We start from the raw sequence: 27153 nt of genomic DNA on the forward strand, positions 1-27153 counted from the left end.
TTTCAGCCAAAACAGTTCAGCTGTTTCCAAGAACAAGGCTAGTGAAAAAATGTTTTGCACAAGCAACCTGAATTCTGGCATTTCCTAACTATATAACTCAATTTTTATATTTTTAACAGTATTTTGTTATGTGATGCATATACCCACATGTACGAAGAGACTAACAAATTACATTTTGTACTGATGTCAAAGCTAAATTTGGTTGAATATTTAGATTAATATGACCCCTTTGAGTGATAGCACATTGAGTCGTTCAGTGGGTCCAGGGTCAGTTTACCCCTTGAAAAGAAACTCAAGGTATTTTTCTAGTGTTTTTTTAAGTTTACAAGTTGTACCCAAGGCATGTTTATCTTTAACAAAAAAGGCTAAGAGCGCATAGACAATTTCACTTGCACAAATCCACTTAAGTCACGCTGGAATCGAGCTCTGTTGCCAAGAAACCATTCCTCTCTCTCCCCTTCTTTGTCCCAGTCACTATCTGTTCCTCTCTGCCTATGTCCTGTACTTTTCACATAGGACACCCTTCTCCCTAAATTACTAGCCATAAGGTTCTTGTGTTGCACTGATTTCCCCCAGCTGCTTCTCAATCTGCCTTACCACCTGATTAGCCTGGGAGTGTTTTAAGAGACATGGTTGAGCAGCTCATTTCATCAAGAGATGCTGGAGGAGGATGAGCGTGTTAAGATGCTGCCGTGTGTTTTCTTCTCCCCCAAGACAGCCCAATGGGCTGGGACCCTACATGATTCAGAAGGCCAAAATGAGGAAGGATTCCAGATAAAGTGGGTGGCAGTAGCGAGTCAGCATCCAGGGACATTCTGCAAGAAAGTCTCCACAGGGTTGTCCAGGCATGTAAAACAGTCCACAGCCCAGCATGCCGTGTCTTCCCCATTCTGATCTGGGAGGCTGTTTGCCCAAAGAGTATTGTAAGATCAATTACCAGACATCCTACTACTACGAAGTAGTTGTACCATCTCCCCTGTCATCACAGGACAGAAGATATTTACTCCCTGCACCTCCTCCCCCCACTGCAGCTGCCACAAGCTGTTAAGGAGTTTGCAACAAAAGGACTTCCCATACTTGGTTAGCTTTGGTAGCCAGGAAATAACTTTGAGGCAGTGGACACCTAGGCTGGGCTTCTGTAACTTCAGGGACCAGTTCAAATTTGGATTTCCACATTATGGAACCCAGAAGGGACCAGTGAATGTGTACATCAGCAGGGAATCACCACATTTCAGCTTATTAACCCCCTTCCATTGTGTGGGACTCTCCACCTGAGTCTAAATGTTATTAAGCCTTGTCTACACTCAAAATTTAGGACTATCTAGCTGCGCTGCTCAGGAGAAGGAGGAATTCACATTAAGTTAATCCAACCTAAGCCCCAACCAGCATAGACCCCGCTAGGTTGATGGAAGAATTCTTCCTCCCAAAGGGGTGGATTTACTAGAGTGATGGAAAAACTCTTCTGTTGCTGTAGCAAATGTCTACAGCACTGTCGTATAGACATCAGCTAGTTCATCTAGGACTTACACTCCTCAGGCAAACCCAAGGGAGGATAGTTTTAGATTACTTTAAATAAATGGAACTCTCCAAACAGAAGCTTAGCATACTGACGGTAAACCCCTGAGTACAGTGGCACTAATTCACCTATCATCTGTTTAGAAGGACTCTAGGTGTGAGTGGTTGTGGAGTGTGTTCTCCCCTTATTCCTCTGCCTCTTCCAAGATAGGTTGTGCAGCTAACATAAGAGACTTCGGGAGGCAGCACTCATGGGGGAACCACCCTCAAGAGGGGGAGTGACAGTCCCTGTCAAAAACGCAGATTTGCCAAGCTACTACCCTTCCTATATCCAAGTCCTTTAAGCCTCACTTCTTCCATGGAGCCAATGCAAAGGGAGCCAGGTCAAAACATTTAAAGAATAAAAACACCTCCAAGCGACTCCTGGCTTCCCCAGCATGCCGTGTCTTCCCCATTCTGATCTGGGAGGCTGTTTGCCCAAAGAGTATAGTTTTGTGCATCTTCTACAAGGCTCAGCACTTTTCATTGTTTCCACTTAGTAGAGCTAGAAATCTTAGTGATCTCATCGCAGGATAAGCCTCTTCTGGCGTTACCAGGGGTTACATTTCACTAACATCATAGAACATTTCCCAACTTGGAGGAATCTCAAATACTGTCTCCAGCTTTTGCAAAGGGAAACAAAACAGCTCTTGAATATTATACTCCATGGTAATGTAGCTTATAAAAGTGAAACAGGAATTTAAATTGCTAAACACTATTCATGTTGATATGGCAGGCAGCTCATCCAGAACATATTTACCCTTGCTTTGCATTATTCTGCTGAGCCTCAATTATAAAATCAAGCCTAGTTTCCTTTACCCAGGTGAGTAAAAGAATGACCTAAACACCTATTTAACAGTATCCAGGAGAAACAGTGTCAGCTTACATTTTCATCTTCATTTGAAAGCCGTATCTCTTCTAGCTTCCCTCCCCACTCTTAACTGAACCAAAACACAGTGAAACATCTTTTTAAAAAAAACAAAACAAAAACAACACAGTGAAACATCTCCCCCCGCCCCAAGATTCACTCAGAGATAAACACCTACAAGATCTCTATCAAGCATTCTTAAACCTACAATACCCACCTGCTGAAGTGAAAAAACAGATTGACAGAGCCAGAAGAGTACCCAGAAGCCACCTACTACAGGACAGGCCTAAAAAAGAAAATAACAGAACACCACTAGCCATTACCTACAGCCCCCAACTAAAACCTCTCCAGCGCATCATCAAAGATTTACAACCTATCCTTAAAGATGATCCCTCACTCTCACAGATCTTGGGAGACAGGCCAGTCCTTGCTTATAGACAGCCTCCCAACCTGAAGCAAATACTCACCAGCAACCGCACACCATACAACATAAACACTAACCCAGGAACCTATCCTTGCAATAAAGCCCGATGCCAGCTCTGTCCACATATCCATTCAAGTGACACCATCACAGGACCTAATCACATCAGACACACCATCAGGGCTCGTACACCTGCACATCTACCAACGTGATATATGCCATCATGTGCCAGCAATGCCCCTCTGCCATGTACATTGGCCAAACCGGACAGTCTCTACGCAAAAGAATAAATGGACACAAATCTGACATCAGGAATCATAACATTCAAAAACCAGTGGGAGAACACTTCAACCTTTCTAACCACTCAGTGACAGACTTGAAGGTGGCAATTTTGCAACAAAAAAACTTCAAAAACAGACTCCAAAGAGAGACTGCTGAACTTGAATTAATATGCAAACTAGATACAATTAACTGTGGTTTAAACAAAGACTGGGAATGGTTGGGTCATTACACCAATTGAATCTATTTCCCTATGTTAAGTTCTCCTCACACCTTCTATGGGCCATCTTAATTATCACTTCTAAAAGTTTTTTTCCTCCTGCTAACGATAGCTCATCTCAATTGATTAGACTCTGCCTGTTGGTATGCATACTTCCACCTTTTCATGTTCTCTGTATGTATAAATATCTCCTGTCTGTGTGTTCCATTCTATGCATCCGAAGAAGTGAGCTTTAGCTCACGAAAGCTCATGCTTAAATAAATTTGTTAGTCTTTAAGGTGCCACAAGTACTCCTGTTTTTTTTGCGGATACAGACTAACACGGCTGCTACTCTGAAACCTAACAACTTAGCTAGTGATGCTATAGAACTATGTACAAGCCTTTGCTTACTAACATGGAGAAAAGGGAGAAGTTGGCTGCATGACTGCATAAGTAGACAGGAACAGAGGTATGTTTAGAGAGGTTGGGGTATTTATATTGGGTCTATGGCATGTTGGGCTGGAGAGAACTGGACTTTTCCCCTAAACTGTCAGCTACAGCTCAAAATGGTTCTGCGGCCACATGACTGGGTACAGCATATTCTTGCAATGGTACTCTGCAGAGCACCAATGACAAGGAGAAGCAATATGTGATTCTAACAGACAGGGTTAGCCTTCAATTTGCAGCCTACTCCTCTACAGTAACTCCTCGTTCAACATTGTAGTTATGTTCCTGAAAAAATGCGACTTAAAACAAAATGATGTTAAGTTAATCCAATTTCCCCATAAGAATTAATGTAAATGGTGGGGGGTGGGATAGGTTCCAGGGAAACTGTTTTTTCCAACACACACACACACTTTTATACATACATATATACATATACACACATATATACACACACGTGTGTGTGCGTGCGCGCGCATGTATATACACACAGTGTAAGTTTTAAACAAACAATTTAATACTGTACACAGCAATGATGATTACTGCTAAATGATGAACTAGCTTTTGGCTGAGCCCTCAAGGGTTAACCCATTGTTGTTAATGTAGCATCACACTCTAGAAGACAGCACGAATGGAGGGAGGGGAGACAGCGACACATACCCTGTGTGTGTGAGAGAGATGCGCATTTCCCCTTTAAGTACCCTGACCCTACTCTAAGTACACTGCCTTGTTAAGTAGATCAGCAAGTTGAGACAGCAGCTGCTCCCAGGAAGCTCCCTCCGTCCTGAGTCTTGTTGTGTCGTTCCCCACCCATGGAGATGGGGTAGGTGGGATGCAGGGGGAGAGGGAGACCCTGACATTAGCCCCTCTTCTTTCCCTCCCCCCCCACAGCAAGCAGGAGACTCCTGGGAGCAGCTCCAAGGCAGAGGGCAGGAGCAGCACATGGGAGTGGGGGGGGGAGGGACAGCTGAACTGCCAGCAATTGATAGCCTGCTGGGCAGCTTCCGCACAGGGAATTTAGGGGAGCAGAGAGCTGATGGTGGGATGCTGGTCCACCCTGGTTCCAAGCCGCCACCAGCTAGCTGCAATAGGCTGCTCTTCCTGCAAGCCGTGGACAAAGCAGGCAGCTGCCAAACGACATTATAAGGGAGCATTGCGCAACTTTAAACAAACATGTTCCCTAATTGATCAGCAAGATAACAACGAAATAACGTTAACTGGGAGGGGACTACTCTCAGTGAGGAGTTACTGTACCTACTCGCTCATTCCCTCCTGCCCCCAAGTTGCTATATAATGGGATGAACGGAGAAGAAAGCACAGGTTTTCTTCCCATTGCTCCTTCTGCCCAGTGGAAATTAGAGTGATACGAACTGCCTCACACTCTAGCCCTGTGGTCAGCAGATGAGACTAGGACGGAATTGCAAGTTTCCAAGGGTTCTATGATAATCCATGCCCCAAACAGCAACTTGATTTGCCTGTACTTAAGGCTAGACCTACAAGGCACCTGAACATACATTATTAATATTTCATATTATACAGGGCTTCAGATTTAACACAATTACAGGTTTACAGAGATATATCTTTGCCTAAAATAAGAAGCAGGTTGACCAGTATTATTCTGCGTTGTTTTATCTGAGAAAAGCCAAATATTTTCCATGCACTTCTTTTTTCCCCTGCCTCAAGCTGAGCCACATAATATCTTGCTAAGAAATGCCCTAAACATGTGCAATATATGATGCGGAATGTACATGTAGAGAGAAGAAATGCATTCTTGAAATTTATATTGATTTGACTAAAAATACAATGTCCCCCTTTCTCCAAAACCTCGTCAAATAAAGGTCAACAATTTAAAGGCAAATGTCTACCATTTTAAGTGGTTTTAGAGACTAGTTTGACAGCCTTCCATGAAAAAAATAAAATCTTCTCTGACTTTTTAACCTCCTTGAGGCAGGCATTTTCTTGGGAATCAAAGCATCAAAGGTTATTGGTTTAGAAAAGAAAAAAATAAGAATGCTGCTTCAGCTATCATAGGAGCTTTTTCCAAGGAAGTGGCCTTCATCCCCACCACCAGCCATTTTCTTGAAGGAGAAACTGAGAAGATGACACTGACCTGGGGGCTGGGGTGAATGGCAGGGATGGATGGGACTCAATGATTTCCCATTAACACCTACTGTTCCCCAAACCCCATCCCGTCAGCATTTATTATCCTGTTCAAGATTTTTCAAACTGGTTTTACAAGGCAAGGAATGCGTATAACAATTTAGGAGTAGGTGACATTTCTAGTCTTTAGCTCAGGGAGGATGTGGTGTGGAAAAGAAGGGAGCTATTAGGGGGAGGAAGGGGTGGCAGAGAAGTCTTCTGTTTAATGCTTTCCACAAAAGAATTCATGTAGCAGCAAAGGGCTTGGGGTACCATTTTCACAAGCATTCAGCCGAAATCTGCTTCCACTGAACTCAGTGGAAGTTTTACCTGGCAGACACTTTTGAAAAATCTCCCCTTATTTGACTTGCCACAAGTATCACATCATTGCTCGTGGCTCCTAGTCCTCTGCGCTCACCGCTAGACTGCATCTGTTTCTGGGTGAGCTTAATAAATAAGTGTCAAAAATAAAAGCAAAAGCAAACAAATGAATCTGTTGCCCCTCCAGGGGACTCTACAAACCCTGTCCTCCTCATAAAAACAGAGTTCTATCCCATGAGGGTAGTGTACTGGATTTGATGCCACCTTATTCCACATGCTTTTGGAGTACGCGTAAGACTCTCTCTCTTGGGCTTTGTTTTAAAACAGAAGTTTTATCAGGTCTCAAGAGGTTTGGCTGGGCAACCCTAATCCAACACACACTTTATTGAAGCACAGAACTTCACTCACCTTTCCTTCCCGAGTTACCCTGGTTCGATGGCTTATCAGTTACTGAACCTTAAAGGTAGAGAAACAAAAACAAAACAAAAAACAAAAAAGATATCAAGACATGGTTTGTTTAGAAGCAGCATGACCAAACAGCACATACACAGTCACACAAATATACTTCAGTAGCCTAATCCCCAGGGGTTGTTTTTACCTTCCAGCAACCCCATCCAGGGTTCTAAGACTCCACTGTAGGAGTCCATGGCAAACACTTATGACAGCACAAGGAACAGTTTTACGCATTAAGGCGGTCAAATCAGGGTCACATTAAACAAGTGATCCTTATGCCTTGTCTACAGTACATAGTTTTGTCGACAAAACAGCAGAGGTGTACACACTACAATGTTCCTTCTGCCAACAAAACTCTCCTGCTTTGCTGGCAAAATAAAGCCACCTTGACAAGAGGTGTAGAGCTTTTTGCAGCAAAGTTAATATTGACAAAGTGTTAGTGTAGACACTACGCTCATTTATGTCACCGTAAACGGCCTCCAGGAGGTGTCCCACAATGCCCATCCCGAGCACTCTGGTCAGCACTTTGAACTCCACTGCCCTGCACCCAGGTACACAGGCATCTGTCCCATCCCCTGTCCTTTAAAGACCTGGGAATTTTTGAAATTCCACTTCCTGTTTGCTCGCTGTGGACAGTTCACATCCCATCTTCCCAGCTGACCATGTCTGTTCCATAGGGCAAATGTTCTCCCACTTGGAGTAGATCTCCCGCTGAGTTGTTGGATCTACTGGCTCTCGGGGGGAGGAAGCTGTGCAGTCCCAGCTCCGCTCCAGCCATAGGAATTTTGATACCTATGGTTAGATTTCTCATGGTGTGGGGGATAAGGGCTATGAACAGAATGTGCAGTAGTGCCATACAAAGATAAAGGAGCTGAGACAAGCCTACTAGAAGGCAAGGGAGGCAAACCATAGCTTTGGTGCTGAAGATCTGCTGCTTCTATAAGAAACTGGATACCTTCCTTGGTGGTGACCCCACCTCTACTGCCAAGAGCCCCGTGGATACTTCCGCGGGGCTGGTGGTGGCAGACAGCAGACTCAACCTCAAGGATGAAGTTGTAGACTAGAAGGTTGAGTTGGAGGACGATGTAGAGCACGCTGCAGGGATGTCCAGTGGCGTGGTGAGTCAGGACTTCTTTTCCTCTTTTGGAAGGGCATAATGAGTGGGGTTCTGCAGGGATCAGTTCTGGGTCTGGTTCTGTTCAATATCTTCATCAGTGATTTAGATAATGGCATACAGAGTACACAAAGTTTGTGAACGATACCAAACTGGGAAGGGTTGCAAGTGCTTCGGAGGATAGGATTATAAATTCAAAATGATCTGGACAAACTGGAGAAATGGTCTGAAGTAAATAGGATGAAATTCAGTAAGGACACATGCAAAGTACTCCACTTAGGAATGAACAATCAGTAGCACACATACAAAATTGAAAATGACTGCCTAGGAAGGAGCACTGCAGAAAGGGATCAGGAGGTCATAGTGGACCACAAGTTAAATATGAGTCAACAGTGTAACACTGTTGCAAAAAAAAAAAAAAAAGTGAACATCATTCTAGGACGGGGTGGGCAAACTTTTTGGGCCGAGGGCCACATCTGGGTGGAGAAATTGTATGTGGGGCAGGGGGTTGGGGTGCAGGAGGGGTGCGGTGTGTATGAAGGGACTCAGGGCAAGGGATTGGGGCAGAGGAGGGATGTATGAGGGGGCTCAGGGTAAGGGGCTGGGGTGCAGGAGGGGTATGAGGTGCAGGCAGGGGGGTTAGGGCAGGGAGTTGGGGAGTGTGCAGGAGGGGTTTGGGCTCCGGCCTGGCACCGCTCACCTCAAGCGACTCCGGGGTGGCAGCAGCGCACACCGGGGCCAGGGCAGGCTCCCTGCATGCCTGCCCTGTCCCTGGTCCCAGCCCTGAGCCGCTCCCAGAAGCGCTGCAGCCCCTGGGAGAGGGGGAGGCGGAGGGCTCCACGTGTGCTGCCCTTGCCTCGCCTCCAGGTAACTCCCCCGAAGCTCCCATTGGTTGTGGTTCCCTGTTCCCAGCCAATGGGAGCTGCGGGGGGCAGTGCCTGGAGGCAACCCATGGAGCCCTCTTCCCCCCTGCCCGGGAGCCGCCTCCAATTCTCATAGGTGGGGGGGTGGGGGCAGAAAAGAGCACAGGGAGTGGAAAGAGACTCTGAAGGAAAAATTTAAAATAGAAAGGCAGGACAGAAAGGAGAGTGATGAGTGAATTGTAAAGGGCCAGGAGTGGATGATAAAAGTGATGGAGGTGCAAGCAGATGTTGAAGTCCCTAATCACATTCCAGGCAGAACTCATGCATGCTTGCCTCTCCCCCTCCCCTCCCCTCCCCACCTCGCAGCCGATACAAAAAACTGCTTTCTGTGCCCTCCAAAAACTACTCCCACACATTCCCTGCAACTTCCTGGACCGTCTCAGTACCCTGTTCACTCCACACCTTCAGACAGCTTCCAAATTATAGCTGGACTTATGCACAGTTCTGAGAGCCTACACTGCTCCGCCCAACAAGCCTTGTGTGTGTTAATTGGTATTTAATAAAAACAAACTCTGAAAGATAACCAATCTTCATTTGTCTTCTACACACAGTGGTTGCTGCCAATAGTGGCAGTTTGATCATCTGGCTGACTACAAATCCTAGTCAGGAATCACCATAATTTTCATACAAGACATCAAGTTAAAGCATGGCAGAGTGCCATATAGAGCACCAGCAACGTGTCTTTCATTATCAAAACATTGCCTCAGAGCTTCCCTGATTCGAATAGCCCCCCATTGTGTCCCTCTAATAGCTCTAGTATCTGGCTTCTCAAATTCAGGAGACAGATGATCTGCCTCCGTGCTCCATTCTGGGAAAACTTTTCACCCTTAGCGTCACAAATATTATGGAGCACACATCAGGCTGCTATGACCATGGGAATGTTTTCCTCAATTAGGTCTAATCTGCCATAAAGGCAGCATCAGCACGCTTTTAAATCGGCCAAAGGCACATTCCATGGTCATTCTGTACCTGCTCAAGCTATTGTTGAATTGTTCCTTGTAAGGCTTCATGAGCCATGGGAGTAAGGGGTACTCTGGGTCTCCCAGGATCACTATGAGCATTTCAACATCCTCCACTGGAATCTTCTGGTCTGGAAAGGAAGTCCCTGCTTGGAGCTTTCTGTGCAAGCCAGTGTTCCTTAAGATGCCAGCGTCATGCACCTTCCCGGACCACCCCACACTGAGGTCTTGAAACAGCCACAGTGATCCACAAGCACCTGCAATACCACAGAGAAGTACCCCTTTCTATTGACATACTCCACTGCAAGATGGTCCATGGCTAAAATTGGAATATGCATGCCATCTATCGTCGCTCCAGTGGTAGGGAATCCCATTGCTGCAAAGCCATCTGCTATTTCATGCACATTGCCAAGAGTCACAATCCTTTGTAGCAGGATGTGATTAATTGCCTTGCATTAACACAGCCCTAACGGTCGACTTCCTGACTGCTACTGGTCGGTTGCAAATCAGTTTGGAATTTGGAGTCGCCAACTTCCACACAGTGAACGCCATGCACTTCTCCACCGACAGGGCAGCTCTCATTTTGATATCCTTGTGCTGTTGGGCTGGGGCAAACTCTGCACACAGTTCCAGGAAGGTGGCTTTCCACATCTGAAAGTTCTGCGGCCACTGCTTGCCATCCCAGACCTGCATAATGATGCGATCCCACCACTCAGTGCTTGTTTCCTAAGCCCAAAAGTGATGCTCCACCATGTTCAGCTGCTCTGTGAAAGCCCAAAGTAATCTGGTGTTATTTCTTTTCAAGGCACACAGCAGGCCAGGCACCTCAGATTCCTGTTCAGATTGGGAGCTCATGATATACTGCATGACCAGCCGCAACGTGTCCATAACAGTGACCACAACAGTAGAGAGCAATGCAGGATCCAACCTTTCAGACAGAGATGGTGGGCGCAGAGTAAACAGGGGGCTGTTGAAAAATGCTGCCAAATGCAGTCAGAAGCCCATGAAACGCTGGGATGGAAAGAACTGCATCATGGAACACTGAGCCCACACCCATGATGCACTGTGATCCATTCTGCCTTCCCACAACTCTTAGCTGCAGAAGGTGGCGAGTAGCACAGTGGGACAGCTACCCACAGTACACAGCTCTCACTGTCAACACCAAGAGTGGATGCACTCTGCCAACAGAAGGAGTGTTGTGTGAACATGCACAAATGATGTAATTATACTGTTTTTTGATTGTTGGCTTAAACTTGCATCGACCAAACTCCATAGTGCTGACAAGGCCTTAGTATCTGGACTCAGTGGTTTGAAGGGGCTTAACGTAGCAGCAAGTCAGTAAGAAACCATGAGTAAATCCAAGGGGGTTCTGGGGCATGATCAGTAAGTCACTGTGAACAGGGGATATGAGAGGACGAGTCAATTTGTAAGTGTCAGGGAGGAAGAGTCAGGTGGCTGGGAAAGACAATCTGAGCAGAGACAGTATGTTTGGGGAGGAGAGCTCTAAATGGGGCCTGGATTTACCCAGACAGTCTCAGTCCACCCCTAAATGTCACCAACTGTCATTGAGGAAACAGGACCCTGAACTACTGACAGGATTTAATTTTAAAGTGGTGGGGTTTTAAAAAAAACAACAACAACAAAAAAAAAACCCACCACCTAATCTTCATGTGAAAGATAACGTCCTGTATTTATTTCTTTAGTTTGCCTTATAAAGAGGCACTCTCAAACAAACAATTTCACATTAAAAAAGTAATCAGAGACAATGGCTATTTGGGCAATTCTCTCAGAAGTGTGAAAGTTAAAAGGAAAAGCTCTGTTTTCAAATACAAAAGGATCAAATCAAGAGCACAGTGCTCCCTGTACCTAAACCCCTTCAATAGCCAAACTGAAGATATGCAGCTTGGCCATTTCTGTTTCTTTCACTGGCTTGCATATGTGAGACCAAAAAATATAAATTAAAAAATAAAAAAAAAGTAACTGAGCTCTATGGGTAAAGTTTATCCTAGAGCAAAGGGCTTGTGCAGGACCTACATAAGCCTCATGGTCAGATCTTAAGTAGTATATGGGCTCTTCTTAAGGGAGAATCCCATCCTTCCGAATAAATTTGTCAGTAATCTGCTGTTCTAGAATTAGCAGTGGGAAACACAAATACAACAGGGTCTAAGAGCTTAAGTGTCCTACAAAAAACAGACCAAGTTTCCTGGTGACAACAAAGTGACTCTTATAAGGGGGCGTGGGGAACACTATCAGAAAGACCCAATCTACCAAATTATACAGTGAAAATGTAAAGGAAGATCATATTCTGAGGCCAGCCGATTTGCTGTAGCATTTTATTTTCTATAGAAAATCATTCAAAACTTATAATTCCCCACCAAGTATGAAAACATGCCTGTGAAACATCTAATATCTCAAGTTACAGCATTCTTAGCCAGGTATCTATGTAACTCCTGGTTGGGCAGAAATGTGACCTCCCCAATTTTATAGCATGATGCACCAAGCTCCTTCATTACCATATGCCATCTGTTGACATCATGCCAAATAAGAGAAGAAAAAAAATTGTTTAAACTTCTGTTCTATTCTGAATAAGGGACAAACAATAAGGTGAGTGTGAAGAATACATTCAAGATAAACACCTTGGGTGTGCATATCAACAGGCACAAGTCCATAGATGTATGAGGAGTTTATATAGGTCATTTCTGAACATAGCACAACATCGATCATAAACAGTATTTCCAAATCCACTTTTTAGTGAGGAGATGTCATGAGGACTCAATGTTTTTCAAAATCAGAGTTGGGTGCTAATGAACTACACAAAGCAGTCACCCATCCCAGGGTGCTATATGTGCTAACTGCCAGCTCATGGAGCCAGAGATTAGGATGGGAAAAACCAAGGCCAAATGGTAATAATAAGGTAATAACTGGAGATCTAGGAGATTGGTATAACTGGAAGGGACCTTGAAAGGTCATCAAGTCCAGCCCCCTGCCTTCACTAGCAGGACCAAGTACTGATTTTGCCCCAGATCCCTAAGTGGCCCCCTCAAGGATTGAACTCACAACCCTGGGTTTTAGCAGGCCAATGCTCAAACCACTGAGCTATCTCTCCCCCCCTAATGTACAACCCCATCATCATCAAGTCACCTTACCAGCCTCCAAAAATCTTTTTTTTTTTTAAAGATTTAAAGTATTTGGCTTTAGAGGGTCTGCTATCATCTGTAATCAGTTTTAAATGTAAAAGATTAAAATTCTGTGTGTTCAAGTACAAGACTCTCACCCTACAGTGCGCCATCTAGCTACAGTAACCAATAGCAGAAACTGGAGCACGGTCTCCCTAGCACTCTAACAGCAGCAAACTAATAGAACTGCTGCCTTCGTGCTCTACCTCTAGTTATCTCACATCTGACCCAATGGTTGGAGTTTGATGCCATTAAATCACCCAGTTTGCCAGCTTTCAATAGTATAGCCATGATACAAAGGAGAGTAGTTCAGTGGCATGGGCAGGAAATTCTCTCCTCCATCTTCTCCAGACTCCACCATCACACCTGTGTATACTCACACACTGTTCATTCTGCTGGACATTCACTGACGCTCCAAGACACCCTCACCTCTAAAGGGATCATCTCCCCAGAGACAAGGGTAGAGCCAATGGTGCTTTGAATAGCTGGGATGAAGCTCGTTTTATAGTGTTTCCAGGCATTGCTGCAAGCCACTCACTTTTTTTCTCCTTGGAGTAAGAGAAGTAGTGCTAAACCTTGACATCTAGCAGCCCTCTCTTGCATGGAACTGGAACAGCAGCCATGTACACCGAAAGGGGTCAGCATGTCAGTAAACTGGAGTGAAAGTAGTTCACTTGAAAGTTGTGTCCATTGTGTTAGGAGGCAATGGTCAGGGGCGGCTCTAGAAATTGGGCTGCCAAGCGCAGCGGAGCGCGCCCGCCCCCGCGGTCCCCGTCGGTCTCCCGCTCTTCAGCTTCTCCGCTCCTTGAGCTCCCGCCGCCCGCCCGGCAGCGGGGCGGGCGCCGCCGGGGGGACCGGCGCCCGGCGGTCTGCGCCGTCCGCGCGGCGGCGGTCGACGCCGCGCCCGCAGGCATGCCCGGCGGGAGCGGCGAGCGCCAACACCGCCCGGAATGGCCGCCTGCCGCGCGCGCCGCTGCCCGCCCTGGCGCCTGGCGCCTGCCTGGCAATGGTGAAACTCTTGAGAGAGGCTCTAACTATCTTGTCCTTCTGCATGAACTGAATAGTAGCTGAGCTTTACTTCCCAGAAAGAACTTACCATGTCTACCATAGTTAAACCTGTATTGCCCCATTCTTTAAACATGCTCATAAATCCTCTGAAGTACAGTTTAGTAAAAAAAATAGCCCATCCCTGTTTTCCAGGCTGCGGTTCCACTTCCCTACCTTAACTATCTTCTGTAAGTCTCTCATTGCATGTCTGCACTCCAATCAACCATGGAGCTGCCACAACCATGAGAGAGAGATTGGGAACACAAGCTGCCATATGGCTAGGGAGGGTGCACACAACTGATTAGGAGTAGTGGGCACAGCTGCAACTTAAGTTTGGCAAGTTGGTAAAGTCGCTCACAAATACTGAACTAGTGGCATTAGGAACAGAACAGCTCCCCCTCTCCCTCCCTTTCTCTTCCACCAATATTTTAAATAATCAAATAAATGCTTATTTAATCCCACGCTACAGTACCTGAACATACAGGAGTTTTATTCTGTACAGAAGAGCCACTGATGGGTTTGCCATCGGGAGTGACACACCAACAGTATCCGGTGTAGGTATGGCATTGCACCTGTTCAGGAAAGGAAAGAGCAATAACTGACACTTCATTTCTCAAAGTATCCTCCATAATCCCTTCCTAACCTTAGCTCTTGTGTATCCTTGCTTACCCAGCACCTTAAAAGTGAACCTCAGCTTGGGAGGCCCATCCCTTCAGCATGGGAGATTGTGAATAAAAAATGCTTTTTCAGTTTTGGCAGACACTGGTTTGGACAATGGTGGTACTTTATGTTTGGCTAAAGAAAGGTTCTTCTCCTTTATTCTAACCAGTTAGCCAGTCTGCAGATCAGGACTTGAAGCAACTGACAGAATCTCCTCTGAAAACATAAGAACTGCTGTACTGGGTCAGACCAAAGGTCCATCTAGCCCAGTAACCGGTCTTCCAACAGTGGCCAGGGCCAGGTGCCCTAGAGGGAACGAACAGAACAGGTAATCCATCCCCTGTTGCTCATTCCCAGCTTCTGGCAAACAGAGGCCAGGGACACCATTCCTGCCCATCCTGGCTAATAGCCATCGATGAACCTATCCTTCATGAATTTATCTAGTTCTTTTTTGAACCCAGTTATGGTCTTGGCCTTCACAACATCCACTGACAAGGAATTCCACAGGTTGACTGTGCTTTGTTTGAAGAAATACATTGTTTTAAATCTGCTCCCTATTAATTTCATTTGGTGACCCCTAGTTCTTGTGTTATGAGAAGTAGTAAACACTTCCTTACCTACTTTCTCTACACCAGTCATGATTTTATAGACCTCAATCATATCTCCCCTTAGCAGTCTCTTTTACATTTTATCTATGATGTATAGCATTACACCTCACTCTGTCCCTTCCTTTGGTTCATATTTATTCATGCCACCATTTTACTTACCATTCTCCATACATATAAACTGATATGATTGGTGTTTGTACTATCCCTCTCAATTGCATGCTGGTTCAATAAAGGCTTCCCCAACCCTTGCCATGAAAAATTTGAGGTTCATTTCTTTGCCTTCTGTTTGAGTTTGAGAGACCCTGGGGTCACATTTTCAAGCTTTTCTCCACAATCATGAGGGCTGGAAACTTTCATTAAAAAAGCAAGCTGAAAGCCTCATGTAATCACATCTCCAGGAGCCAGGGCTTGAAGTACACCACCATACGTCATGAGACGCATGATAAAAATCTCAAGGGTTGGCAACACTGCATCACACTGCTTCTCCATCATTGCACCCTGGATAGCTTCCTGCTGCTGCATTGAGACCATGGCTCACACTAGCTGATATTGGGCTCATCTATGCCTCTTTTACCCCTCCCCCCCTCACACATGGGGCTCAGACAACTGCCCAGGACATTGAGAACAGAGACCTTTTAGAAACCTCAAGCTTACCTAAATCACAATGTTGGGAGATTAAGGTCCAGGACACTAGACTTGACCACAGCATGTTTAGGAGTCAGAACAATGCTGGTCCAGCACCCAAAGAGTGCAAATTATGAGCCTGGAAGAATGTAACCCATCTCAGTCTCACTTTATATTTCTATGTTCAGTATTTGTATGGAAGGTAGGAAAGCAGATGGTCTAGCACCATTTCTAATGGCAGGTAATTGGGAAAAGGTCAGCTTCCCCCCTAATCAAACCAGGTGATGGTTAGAAATCTTTACCTAGCTCCTGCATCTCAGGAATTTTGAGAGTTCTTGATGCTTTCCAAACAGTTGTGTACTTTCCAATTGGTATCTGAATTTTTGATGCTTATTTAAATCTAATCCACAACTTTGTGCAGGGTGAGAGATAGTTATGGGTGAATCACAATGGCCAGACTACACAACATGGTCAGTCAGAAAAAGCATTAACATGTTATGGTAACTTTGCCTTAATAAAAAGTTTCCCAGAAAAAGACTGACCTTACGCCACAGATTGGCTTCTTGTGGAAATGCAGAATCAAATTTGGGTGTTATCTTCCTATAAATGTTCAGTATCATCCACTTTTACTGGAAACATTTTAAGTTCAGCTCCCCTCAGCCTTGAAAATCAACAGTTATTGGGGACAGCACTGGATCCTGTTCTGTCTCATGCATTGTCAACAAAATTGTTAGTTAAGTTCCAGCCAGAATCTTCATTACTGGTGAAGATGTAGGAGTCAAAGATACAGCTGGACTTTCAGAACCCACCGTGAATCTGTCTGGCTGACAGTTGAATATTTTAAGTTATAAAGCCCAAGCAGATATGATGATATGGAATGACTGAGGTGGAAGAGATTGAACCCAACAAGGCGTTTACAGATTTTCAGAACTATGCTATGTACTACAAATTAACTTTAAAAAAGGAAGCCTGCTCCTACCTGACTTAGTAATTAGGCAAGAGGACGCAATTTCTATTCTTCAGGAGTAAGGGATATGCCATCTCCATTATGCCTTGATTGAAGAATGAAAAGCAGGAAGGATGCACCCAACAAAAATTGCTTTATCGCTGTTACCCACATTAATTAAAAATTGCTACAGTGGCTCCCTCTATCCTCCACCCTACCCCCGCCCAGTACAATGTGTGAAATCAAACAGAAGCTAACACTCCAGCCACTGGCCCCATGAATAAATTCCTGCCCTTGTCAAATTCATTAGAATATGAAAACATTAAAACTGTAGTCACTGGCAGGCTCCTCTGCCTCTTAATTCTTGTCCAGAGAATGAAGCTATTGTTGGGATCTCTTCAATACCACATTGGAGTTGCCAGAATGAGATTCTGAACCATTCTAAAAATCTTTTAACAAGCTGGCTGGATCACCCCTTCACAATGGATTTGACAAAAGAGAATCAAGGGGTTGTTTGCCACAAGATAAACTGGAAATGGGAGAGGAGTTAGTCACATGTGCATGTGTGAAGTAGATATTAGGGGGCTGAACAGTAGTTTTGAGTTAGCTTCAACCAGTCTTTTTGGAGTTAGGGAAAACAGAAGTTTCTTATAAAGAAGCACTAGGGTGCCTGATGTGGAGTTGGAACAGCTCAGAGCAACATTGCACTAAAAACAAACAAACACACAACAATGTTCAGACGACACAGTGACTGCTGTTCAGACAGGGCGTTTGATAACTGCTTCATATCCAATAGCAGATTAGAAACAAAAAACAAACATTTCCTGGCTCATTCAATAATAAAAGAGAAGCAGGGAGAGAGAGGCAAGAAAAACATTCCTTTTACATTCAGAACAACATTTCACAAGAAAAGAAAACAATTGCAGTCTTCAGAGCACATTGCAGAGGCAGAGAATGTACAGTGGAGCTACTCTATACATGTGGTGTACATGCCTGCACGCACACATGGTGCCAGTTCCAGTTTTATTCAGATGCAGCTAACAGATACTGTAAAACCAGCTATAAAGATGGTCTACGGTGATTCATGGATTACTAAGGCCAGAAAGGAGCATAGATCTAGTCAAACCTCCTGTATAACGCAGGCCTCATCCAAAAATTTCTGCATCAAGACCATAACTTCTGTTTGAGCTATAGCATTCCTTTTAGAAAGGCATCCAGTCTCTATTTAAAGCCTTCGAGTGATGGAAAATCCACCGCATCCTAGGTAAGTGCTGCCAATTGTTAATTACTCACTTTAAAAACCTTGCACCTGATTTCTGGTCTGAATATTACCTAGCTTCAGTTTCCCATCACTGGATCTCATTATGCCTTTTTCTGCTAGTTTAGAGAGCTACCTATCATTAGAAATCCTCCCCCATGTAGGTACTTGAAGACAGATACCAAAATCACCTTTAACCTTCTCTTGGGTGAACTGAATAGATTGAACTCAAGTCTTTCACTAGGAGGCATGTGTGACACTACGCCCCATATTCTTCATAGTAATATTATATATGATAGGATTATCCTATTCAGTGAATTATAACCTTTTCAATTATATCTTACATGACCTAACTTCTATAAAATACATAAATTATGCCATAATCCTATTTGTATGCATATATCATTTTGGTATCTGAAGTTAGAAAATATTATCTATGCATCTATTTCAAATGTGTTTATACCTGGGGAATGCCCACTAGACAGAATGCAATCAGTCAAGATGGTTGGCTGGGAAGGGCCATTAGGAAGAACAATAGGTCTAATAAAATGCGTATCTCCCACTGGGGAGCTTTCCTGAGGATGCTACAAACAGCCTCCAAGTCATGGCTGCTATGGCCCTACAGAGACATGTGACCAAGTCCCCTGGTACTGGACTCCATCATAGAATACCAGTGTTTTTCCATTGAAAGGGGCGAGAACTAAAACTGGGAGACAAAGAATTCCCGCCATATGCAAAAGCTACTTAAGGCAGGGGAGTGACATCATCATGGTGGTTCTTCACTGATTCCAAGCATCTCCTTTGGTCAGGGAAACACCTGAGAAACAACGACTGAACTGTGGGAGAAGGGTTGAACCCAGGCTAGAGGGATTCCTAGCCTGTGAAAGGAATACCTGGAGTTTTAATCTGCAAGCAAGTGCAGCTTGCCTTCAAGAATCTCTGCAATCTGCCTAAAAACATTTAGGATGAGAATTTGCTACACATATCCAATTTCTTTGGTATATTACACTTGGCTTGCATTTGTTTTATTTGCTAGGTAATCTGCTTTGATCTGTTTGCTATACCTTATAATAGCTTAAAATCTCTCTTTTGTAGTTAATGTGTTTTTATTGTGTCTAAAAACCAGTGTGTGGAAATCCTGAGGACACAAAGCTGTTGCATATATTCCTCCACATTGAGAGAGGGGGCAAATTTCCATGAGCTTACACTGTACAGTTCCCTGCGCAGCGCAAGGGGATATAAATTTTGGGTTTACCCTTCAAAGGGGGGTGTGCACTTGAGTAACTAGGCAGTTCCTTAGCTGAGCCTTCCTATTCAGAGCTGATCTCAGCATCTGTGTGAAGCTGCAGCTGATTGTGTCCCTACCTGTGTGTGTGCTGGAAGAGGCTTGAGAGCATGTCACAGCAGTATAGTGTAAAGGGAGCCCAGGCTAGTGGGTCAGGTGGGCTCAGTTCTAGGTGGCACCTGGAGGGGGGAGGGAGAACCCATCACAGCATGTTTTTCAGACTTCAAATCATTCTTGTAGCTCTTTTCCACATCCTCTTCAGATTTTTCCAACATCCTTTTTGAAGTCACAACACCTCTAACTGGTAACAAAACCACTGCAATCTTTCTGACACAATGCATACCAAACAGAAGTAAGGAATACTCAACATGTGACCACAGTGAGATCTATAGTCTTTGGTTTGCTTCAGGAAACTCCTCGAGTGTGGGATGCTCTACTGTTGGGGATTCTAAAGAAGCAATCTATCAGAAATGCTACAAAATTGGTGCTCAGGACCGGTGAGGTGCTGAACATTCTTTGCTCCCACAGAAGTCATTGGGAGCAGAGGATACTCATTCAGTACTTAGATAATAATAATTGGAGATATACCAATCGCCTAGAACTGGAAGGGACCTTGAAAGGTCATTGAGTCCAGTCCCCTGCCTTCACTAGCAGGACCAATTTTTTGCCCTGATCCCCAAGTGGCCCCCTCAAGGATTGAACTCACAACCCTGGGTTTAGCAGGCCAATGCTCAAACCACTGAGCTATCCCTCCCCTCCTGAGTTGATCAGTATCTTGGAGAATTGGGCTCCAATATTTTGACATCCCTAGGGAAAAGGAATCAGAGAGATGGCCCCCCCTTTTTGTAATACAACACCCTTTAAAGGAACAAGCAATATGCCGAAGTCCTGTCTGAATGGCTAGTTTGGTAAGGAATAAAGTTACTGTGCGGGAACCATGGTATAAAACAGTGTTCTATCAAATCAGCCTTCTATAGGAGGATGTTAAAATGTGAGCTTGCTGAACATGTCAGAAATGTCTTTTGCTCAATCAGTATCAGCTTAACTCCAAGCCTCAGGTCACTTTAAGAAAAGCATAAGTGAAGCACTAGATTTAAGAGCACACTCTGTACCACAGCAGGGCTGATAGACCATTGTGCCAGCAGTTGCTTCTTGGAATTGAGAAACTCCAAGTAAAGTAATGCACTGAAAAAAAATGCTGCTTTTCTAGGATTGCTGTCAACCACATGAATGCCAGCTTGCCAAGTAAAGGGGTCCAACTTTGACAGTGGACACAGAAGGGACAAAAACGAGACCTGCCATGAAAAGCAACACCAAGCCATGCACCCAATGCAGCAATGCAATTACAGAATCACAGATTATTAACAACACTCACTTTAGTTTGTCTGTAATTGATTTTGTTTAAACCTCAACCACCTTTTCTGAAAACCTGCTTGGGGAAAACTATGAAGAATGTAATTCTCCCTGAGCCCATGGCAACAAGCCCTATGGCACTAAGCAGCAAAACAGTACAGATTACCCAGTACAGTCTGTTTTATTTAGGAAGATCAGATCACAGCAGGTTCAATGCAGTTTGAAAAGGAATTACCACCAAAAACAGAAAACAAAAAAAAAAAAACACACCACCACACTGGAAATAGAAACCACTTTAAAGTAACCTACAACTTTGCCCAACATGAATTAATTCTCAGTTGCATGCAATTAAATCAAATCAAACATTGTGTTGTGAATAAAACTTACTTTTCATCAGCCTGGTTGTACTACACTGGGTTACGTGTTGACAATTATTGTGATGGGAAATATTTACCCACATGGAAGGGTTGAAATGGTAGTAGTGTGGACTTTTCTTGATCACAGCAGGCAAGTAGAGGAGAGGCACTACCTGATGCCCTCCTGATTACCACTGAGTCTAACTGGACCCCGGGAGGAAAAAGTGATAGACATTGGTTTTGTTCAAAGCAACTCCGCTTTCTGACCTTGTGTGTTACACCTTCCCTTGTGATTAGAGATGGGTGAACCAATTAGAACTAAGAGCTAGAATGACCTTAGTTAATTTTTGAGTTTCAGATGAATTTTCCACTTTCCTGACCACTCATTTTCCATTTTTAGTCTCTCTGCATTTTGGGTTCCAAACGGGCCCAGGACCTTAAGTACTGAAATGCTATGAGAGACTGTTCCTGTGGTATTTCTGGGCTCTCTGGAAGCACTCAACTTTCAGATTGCTCTCAGACACGTGTCCAAAAATCTGGATAGTTTGTGACTGAACCTCAATGTTAAGGTGGGTTCATTCACCTCTGGTTGTAACGCCCTGGACTCTGGAGAGGAAACAAATGGTTTTTATCTGAAAGATGAGCCCAGAACATCAGAGAAGGGTTTTCTGAAGCTCTTTGTGGCAACAGTAATGAATGCAAGTCATCTGAGCCCACTCTGTCCTTCTTGTAACAGTGCTTCAGGGAACAACAGAAGAAATCACTCTTTTGGTCTCAATTGCCTCCTTCCCAGCAAACCACACTTATCTCACACATGAGTAAGGAGGATTGCCCAGTGGCTAGGGCACTAGCCCAGGACTTTGGAGAAGTAGGAAAATATAGCAATGGCTTAAGCAAGCAAGGGATAGAGCAGCTGTATCCTGTGTGTGATCTTCCTTCACATAACTCTGAAAAGGCAGCTCAATCCTGGTCTACAGCAGCCTCTACTATTTCAGTTTCAATCCTGGGTCCCTCCTGCAGCTCTACCAATATACCCCTCTATTCCATAACATCACTGCGACCGAAGGACCTCTTGATGCCAGAGGGCACAAGGATACATCAGAGTTAGAGATCCCCTGGTTCTGGCGTTTATCTACTAGTCTGCCAGAGAAAGGCTTTCATTAGACACTTATGTGACAAAGTCACACTAACCATCATAATCCTTGTGAGAGGTCTATAGGAACATGTGAAGAGTTATGGATATATACTAAAAAGTGTTATCTAGATCTGTGAGTTAAAGCAAGTCACCAAAAGGTGAGCCACATCTCCCTGGCAGGCATGGGAGAAGAGAGACTTATTTCACTCTGGCTGGTCATACGCAAATTAAGTATTGTATTGTTCACAATGGACCCCCATTTACAGTCTGAGCAAAGTGCTAATCAGAAGATTGCAGGGGCAGGATACCAGCAGGGGTTATCCTGTTTGGAGTAAGAATGAACTTTGAAAATACAGCTGAGGTGCAGATGAACTCCCAGGTATTCCTTCAATGTGTGAGGACAAGCCACCAGCAGGCTTATTTTAAAAGAAGGGATCTAACAGGACCGCTTGGAAATAGTGACCATAATATAACAACATTTAACATCATTGTGGTGAGAAGAACATCTCAACAGCCCAACACTGTGGCATTTAATTTCAAAAAGGGTAACTATGCAAAAATGAGGGGGTTAGTTAAACAGAAATTAAAGGTACAGTGACTAAAGTGAAAACCCTGCAAGCTGCATGGACACTTTTTAAAAGACACCATAATAGAGGCCCAACTTAAATGTATACCCCAAATTAAGAAACACAGTAAAAGAACTAAAAAAGAGCCACCATGGCTTAACAACCATGTAAAAGAAGCAGTGAGAGATAAAAAGGCATCTTTTAAAAAGTGGAAGTCAAATCCTAGTGAGATAAATAGAAAGGAGCATAAACACTGCCAAATTAAGTGTAAAAACGTAATAAGAAAAGCCAAAGAGGAGTTTGAAGAATGGCTAGCTGAAAACTCAAAAGGTAATAACAAAATGTTTTTAAAGTACATCAGAAGTAGGAAGCCTGCTAAACAACCAGTGGGGCCCCTGGATGATTGAGATACAAAAGGAGTGCTTAAAGATGATAAAGTCATTGTGGAGAAACTAAAATTCTTTGTTTCAGTCTTCACGGCTGAGGATGTTAGGGAGACTAGGTGTAGGTCACCTCAGGACGGGATACCAAGAGAGTTTCTAGACACCATTAATGACTGCTTCTTAGAGCAGCTACTCCTGGAACCCTCAAGAGGAGAGGGAATTCCTGATTTAATCTAAGTGGAGCACAGCATCTGAATATAGCTGAACCACCCAGTAATAGTGACAATACTGTATTACACTTAACATCCTTGTAGAGGGGAAAATACCAAGTACATCAGAGGCAGGAATCCTGCCAGACAATCAGTTGGGTCACTGGATGATTAAGGTGGTGAAAGAGCACTCCAGGAAGATAAGACCATTGCTGAGAAGCTCAGTGAATTCTTTGCATCTGTCTTCACTGCAGAGAATGTGCGGGACAGTCTCATACCTGAGTCATTCTTGTTAGGTTACAAATCTGAGGAACTGTTCCAGATTGAGGTCTCAGTAGAAGTAGTTTTGGAATAAACTGATTAAGCAAACAGAAATAAATCATCAGGACCAGATGATATTCGCCCAAAAGTTCTGAAGAATTTAAATATGAAAATGCAGAACTATTAAGTGTGGTATATAAACTACCACTTAAATCAGCTTCTGTACTAGATGACTCGAGAATAGCTAATGTGATGCCAATTTTTAAAAAACGCTCCAGAAGCAATCCTGGTAATTACAGGCTGGTAAGCCTAACTTCAGTACTAGGCAAATTGGCTGAAGCTATAATAAAGAACAGAATTATCAGACAAATAAATGAATGATTTGTTGGGGAAGAGTCAAAATGGCTTTTATAACAGGAAATCATGCCTCGCCAATCTACTAGAATTATTTGAAAGGGTCAAACAAACATGTGGACAAGGGTGATCCAGTGGATGTAGCATACTTGGATTTTCAGAAAGCTTTTGACAACCTCCCTCACCAAAGGCTCTTAAGCAAAGTAAGCAGTCATGGAATAAGAGGGAAGGCCCTCTCCTGGATCAGTAACTGGATAAAAGACAGGAAACAAAAGGTAAGAATAAGTGGTCAGTTTTCAGAACCAAGAGAGGTAAATAGTGGTGTCCTTCAGGGATCTGTACTGAGACAAGTCAAGTCCTGTTCAACATTTTCATAAGTGATCTGGGAAAAGGGGTAAACAATGAGGTGGTGTAATTTGCAGATGATACAAAACTACTCAAGATACAGTAGTTAAGTCCAAAGCAGACTGAAGAGTTAAAGGGATCTCACAAAACTTGGTGACCAGGCAACAAAATGGCAGATGAAATTCAATGTTGATAAATAGAATCATAGAATATCAGGGTTGGAAGGGACCTCAGGAGGTCATCTAAGTCCAACCCCCTGCTCAAAGCAGGACTGATCCCCAGACAGATTTTTGCCCCAGATCCCTAAATGGCCCCCTCAAGGATTGAACTCACAACCCTGGGTTTAAGGAGGCCAATGCTCAAACCACTGAGCTACCCCACCCCCAGTGGGATGCAGAGGGGAAAACAATCCCAACTCTACATATAAAATGGAGTCTAAGTTAGCTGTTACCATTCAAGAAAGATCTTCGAGTCATTGTGGATAGTTCTCTGAAAACATCTGGTCAAAGTGCAGCAGCAGTCAAAAGAGTTTTAACAAGGTTAGAAACCATTAGGAAAGGGATAGACAAGATGGCCGTAAATATAATGCCAGTATATAAATCCATGGTACACTCACACCTTGAATATGGCGTGCAGTTCTGGTCATCCTATCTCCAAAAAACAAAAACAAAAACAAAAAGAGCAATGCTGCAAATGAAAAAGATACAGAGAAGGGCAACAAAAATGATTAGGGGGATGGAACAGCTTCCATGTGAGGAGAGATTAAAAAGACTGGGATTGCTCAGCTTGGAAAAGAAACTACTAAAGCAGGATATGCTAGAGGTCTATAAAAATCATGAATGGTGTGGAGAAAGTGAATAAGGCAGTGTTACTTACCCCTTCACACAACACAAGAACCAGGAGTCATCCAAAGAAATTAATAGCAGGTTTAAAACAAACATAAGGAAGTACTTCTTCACACAATTAAGTCATCCTGTGGAACTCGTTGCCAGGGAATGTTGTGAAGGCCAAAGTTTAACTGGGTTCAAAAAAGAATTAGGTAAGTTCATGAAGGATAGGTCCACCAATGCCTATTAGCCAAGATGGTCAGGGACAGGGATCCAACCCCACGCTCTTGGTGTCCTAAGCCTCCAGCTGCCAGAAGCTGGGAGTGGACCAAAGGAGATAGATCACACAGTAATTGCCCTGTTCTGTTCATTCCCTCTGAAACATCTGGCATTGGCCAATGTTGGAAGACAGGATACTGGACTAGCCAGACCATTGGTCTGTCCCAGTATGGCCATTCTTATGTTTGGGACCAAGTGCTGTACAATGAATGCTGAAGCAGCTCACCCAAGGACTCTCCAGCTACCATCACCAACATACTCAACAAAACCATCACTAGGTCTCTAATTCCAGTAGTTCGGTCAGAAATTCCATCCCATCCTCTGACATTTTAATCTCTAGATGTTGAAGCACAATTTATGGGGGACATGCTGAAATTCAGCTCCAGGAAAAAAAAAAGGTGGGGGAGGGGGGGACGTGCAAACAGACTTCACCATGGCCCAGTTAATTAGCCCACTATGCTATGTTCACTAAACATAGCTATGTCCCACACCAACATCAATATAATCCACATACCCCTGCACAAGACCAAATCTTAATGATTGTCTGCAAGAGTGATGAGATGGGAAGAAACACCTGCCAATTCACCCCCCATCGACCATTTCCTACCTTTCCCAGAAATAAGGCGCACACACAAATAGGAGGTTGCCTCTGCAAACTGTTCAGGAAAAGAGGATGAAAAAATAAAAAACAAAACATTCAGCCAGGAAGTTGGCAGGATGAATAAGACTGCACCCACTTTAAGGTAGAAAAATGCAACAGACAGAGGCAGGTGAGGATGGGGGAAAAATAAAGTTAGTGGGGAAAAAACTAACTTTTGATGATATCCTTAAACATACTTGTGGTGGGGGAGGGGAATGGAGGTTGCAAGGAGAATCCTCTCTTTCCCCTTCCCCAAGGCATCCCAGATTGTTTGAACTGGTCCCCAAACTCTCCATCTCATCATTTTGAAGCCAACATTAAATAGTACTTAGACTTTTCATGTACAGAAGCATTTTACACATAGGGATTTGAGGAGTGATTCACTATGTTGCAGGGAAATTCTATCCCAATTTTACCCATGAGGAAACTAATGCAGAGGGGTTGTGCAACTTGGGCAAGGTCACAAAAACAGGATTAGAGCCTCCAATGGCTGGGTTAGAGCCCTGTGCCAAGTCCAATAGACTATTCCCCTCTCCCATTTACCCAGCTTTGGGAGAAAACTGCACACGACTCCCTTTTATGTCCCTGGTCACTAGTGCGCGACAGCTCCCATGAGTGGCCACTGCAACAACCACTCCAGGCACTGGCATGCAAGAGAGCTGAGCATCAAGACTAAATTTCTTTTACCCTTGGAGTCTCCCCAAACCACTCTTTCTCTGAAAATCCACACTATGGCAGCCTTCCCTCTGGTTAAGGGCAATGGTTTGGAATGGCAATGGAAGCTGGTAGCAACACTCCCTGCTCAACCATTTGGGAAGGTCACTCTTTGAAACTGTGAATGAGTCGTTACCAAACTCATTTCACATAAGCCTGGAGGTTGTCAAGCTTTAAGTAGTAAGAAGCAGGTGCTTTCCCAAGCTGGCACTTTCCCAAGCTGGCTTCTTAAATTAAGGCATTTCCCTTTTGCCTATTAGACAATCTGCAATTCTAGCACACTCAGGTCTAGCAAGAGGAGACTATCCCATATTTGGATACTCGAGGCACCATTACTGGATGTGCCTGTTCCCTCATCACCTACCGGAAGACAACATTGGAAATCCCACCACCATTCACTGCCACATGATCTAGGATTTTAAAGCAATAAGCAGGGGTTAGTCCTCCTTACAA

At 44.1% G+C, this 27153-nt stretch overlaps 1 protein-coding gene across 2 annotated transcripts in view; it reads right to left on the minus strand.

Annotated features, from left to right (window-relative positions):
- SMOC1 (SPARC related modular calcium binding 1) overlaps nucleotides 1–27153 on the minus strand; it is a 186017-nt gene that overhangs the window by 81853 nt on the left and 77011 nt on the right. For both annotated transcript variants that reach the window (XM_039537550.1, XM_039537548.1), the window contains exons 4-5: nucleotides 14370–14469; nucleotides 6634–6681 (exon numbers count right to left, since the gene is read on the minus strand). In XM_039537550.1, the coding sequence (XP_039393484.1) occupies nucleotides 6634–6681; nucleotides 14370–14469 (148 nt within the window). The remainder of the gene's footprint in view (nucleotides 1–6633; nucleotides 6682–14369; nucleotides 14470–27153) is intronic.

The sequence above is a fragment of the Mauremys reevesii genome, linkage group 4 (assembly GCF_016161935.1).
Source record: "Mauremys reevesii isolate NIE-2019 linkage group 4, ASM1616193v1, whole genome shotgun sequence".
NCBI lineage: Eukaryota > Metazoa > Chordata > Testudines > Geoemydidae > Mauremys > Mauremys reevesii.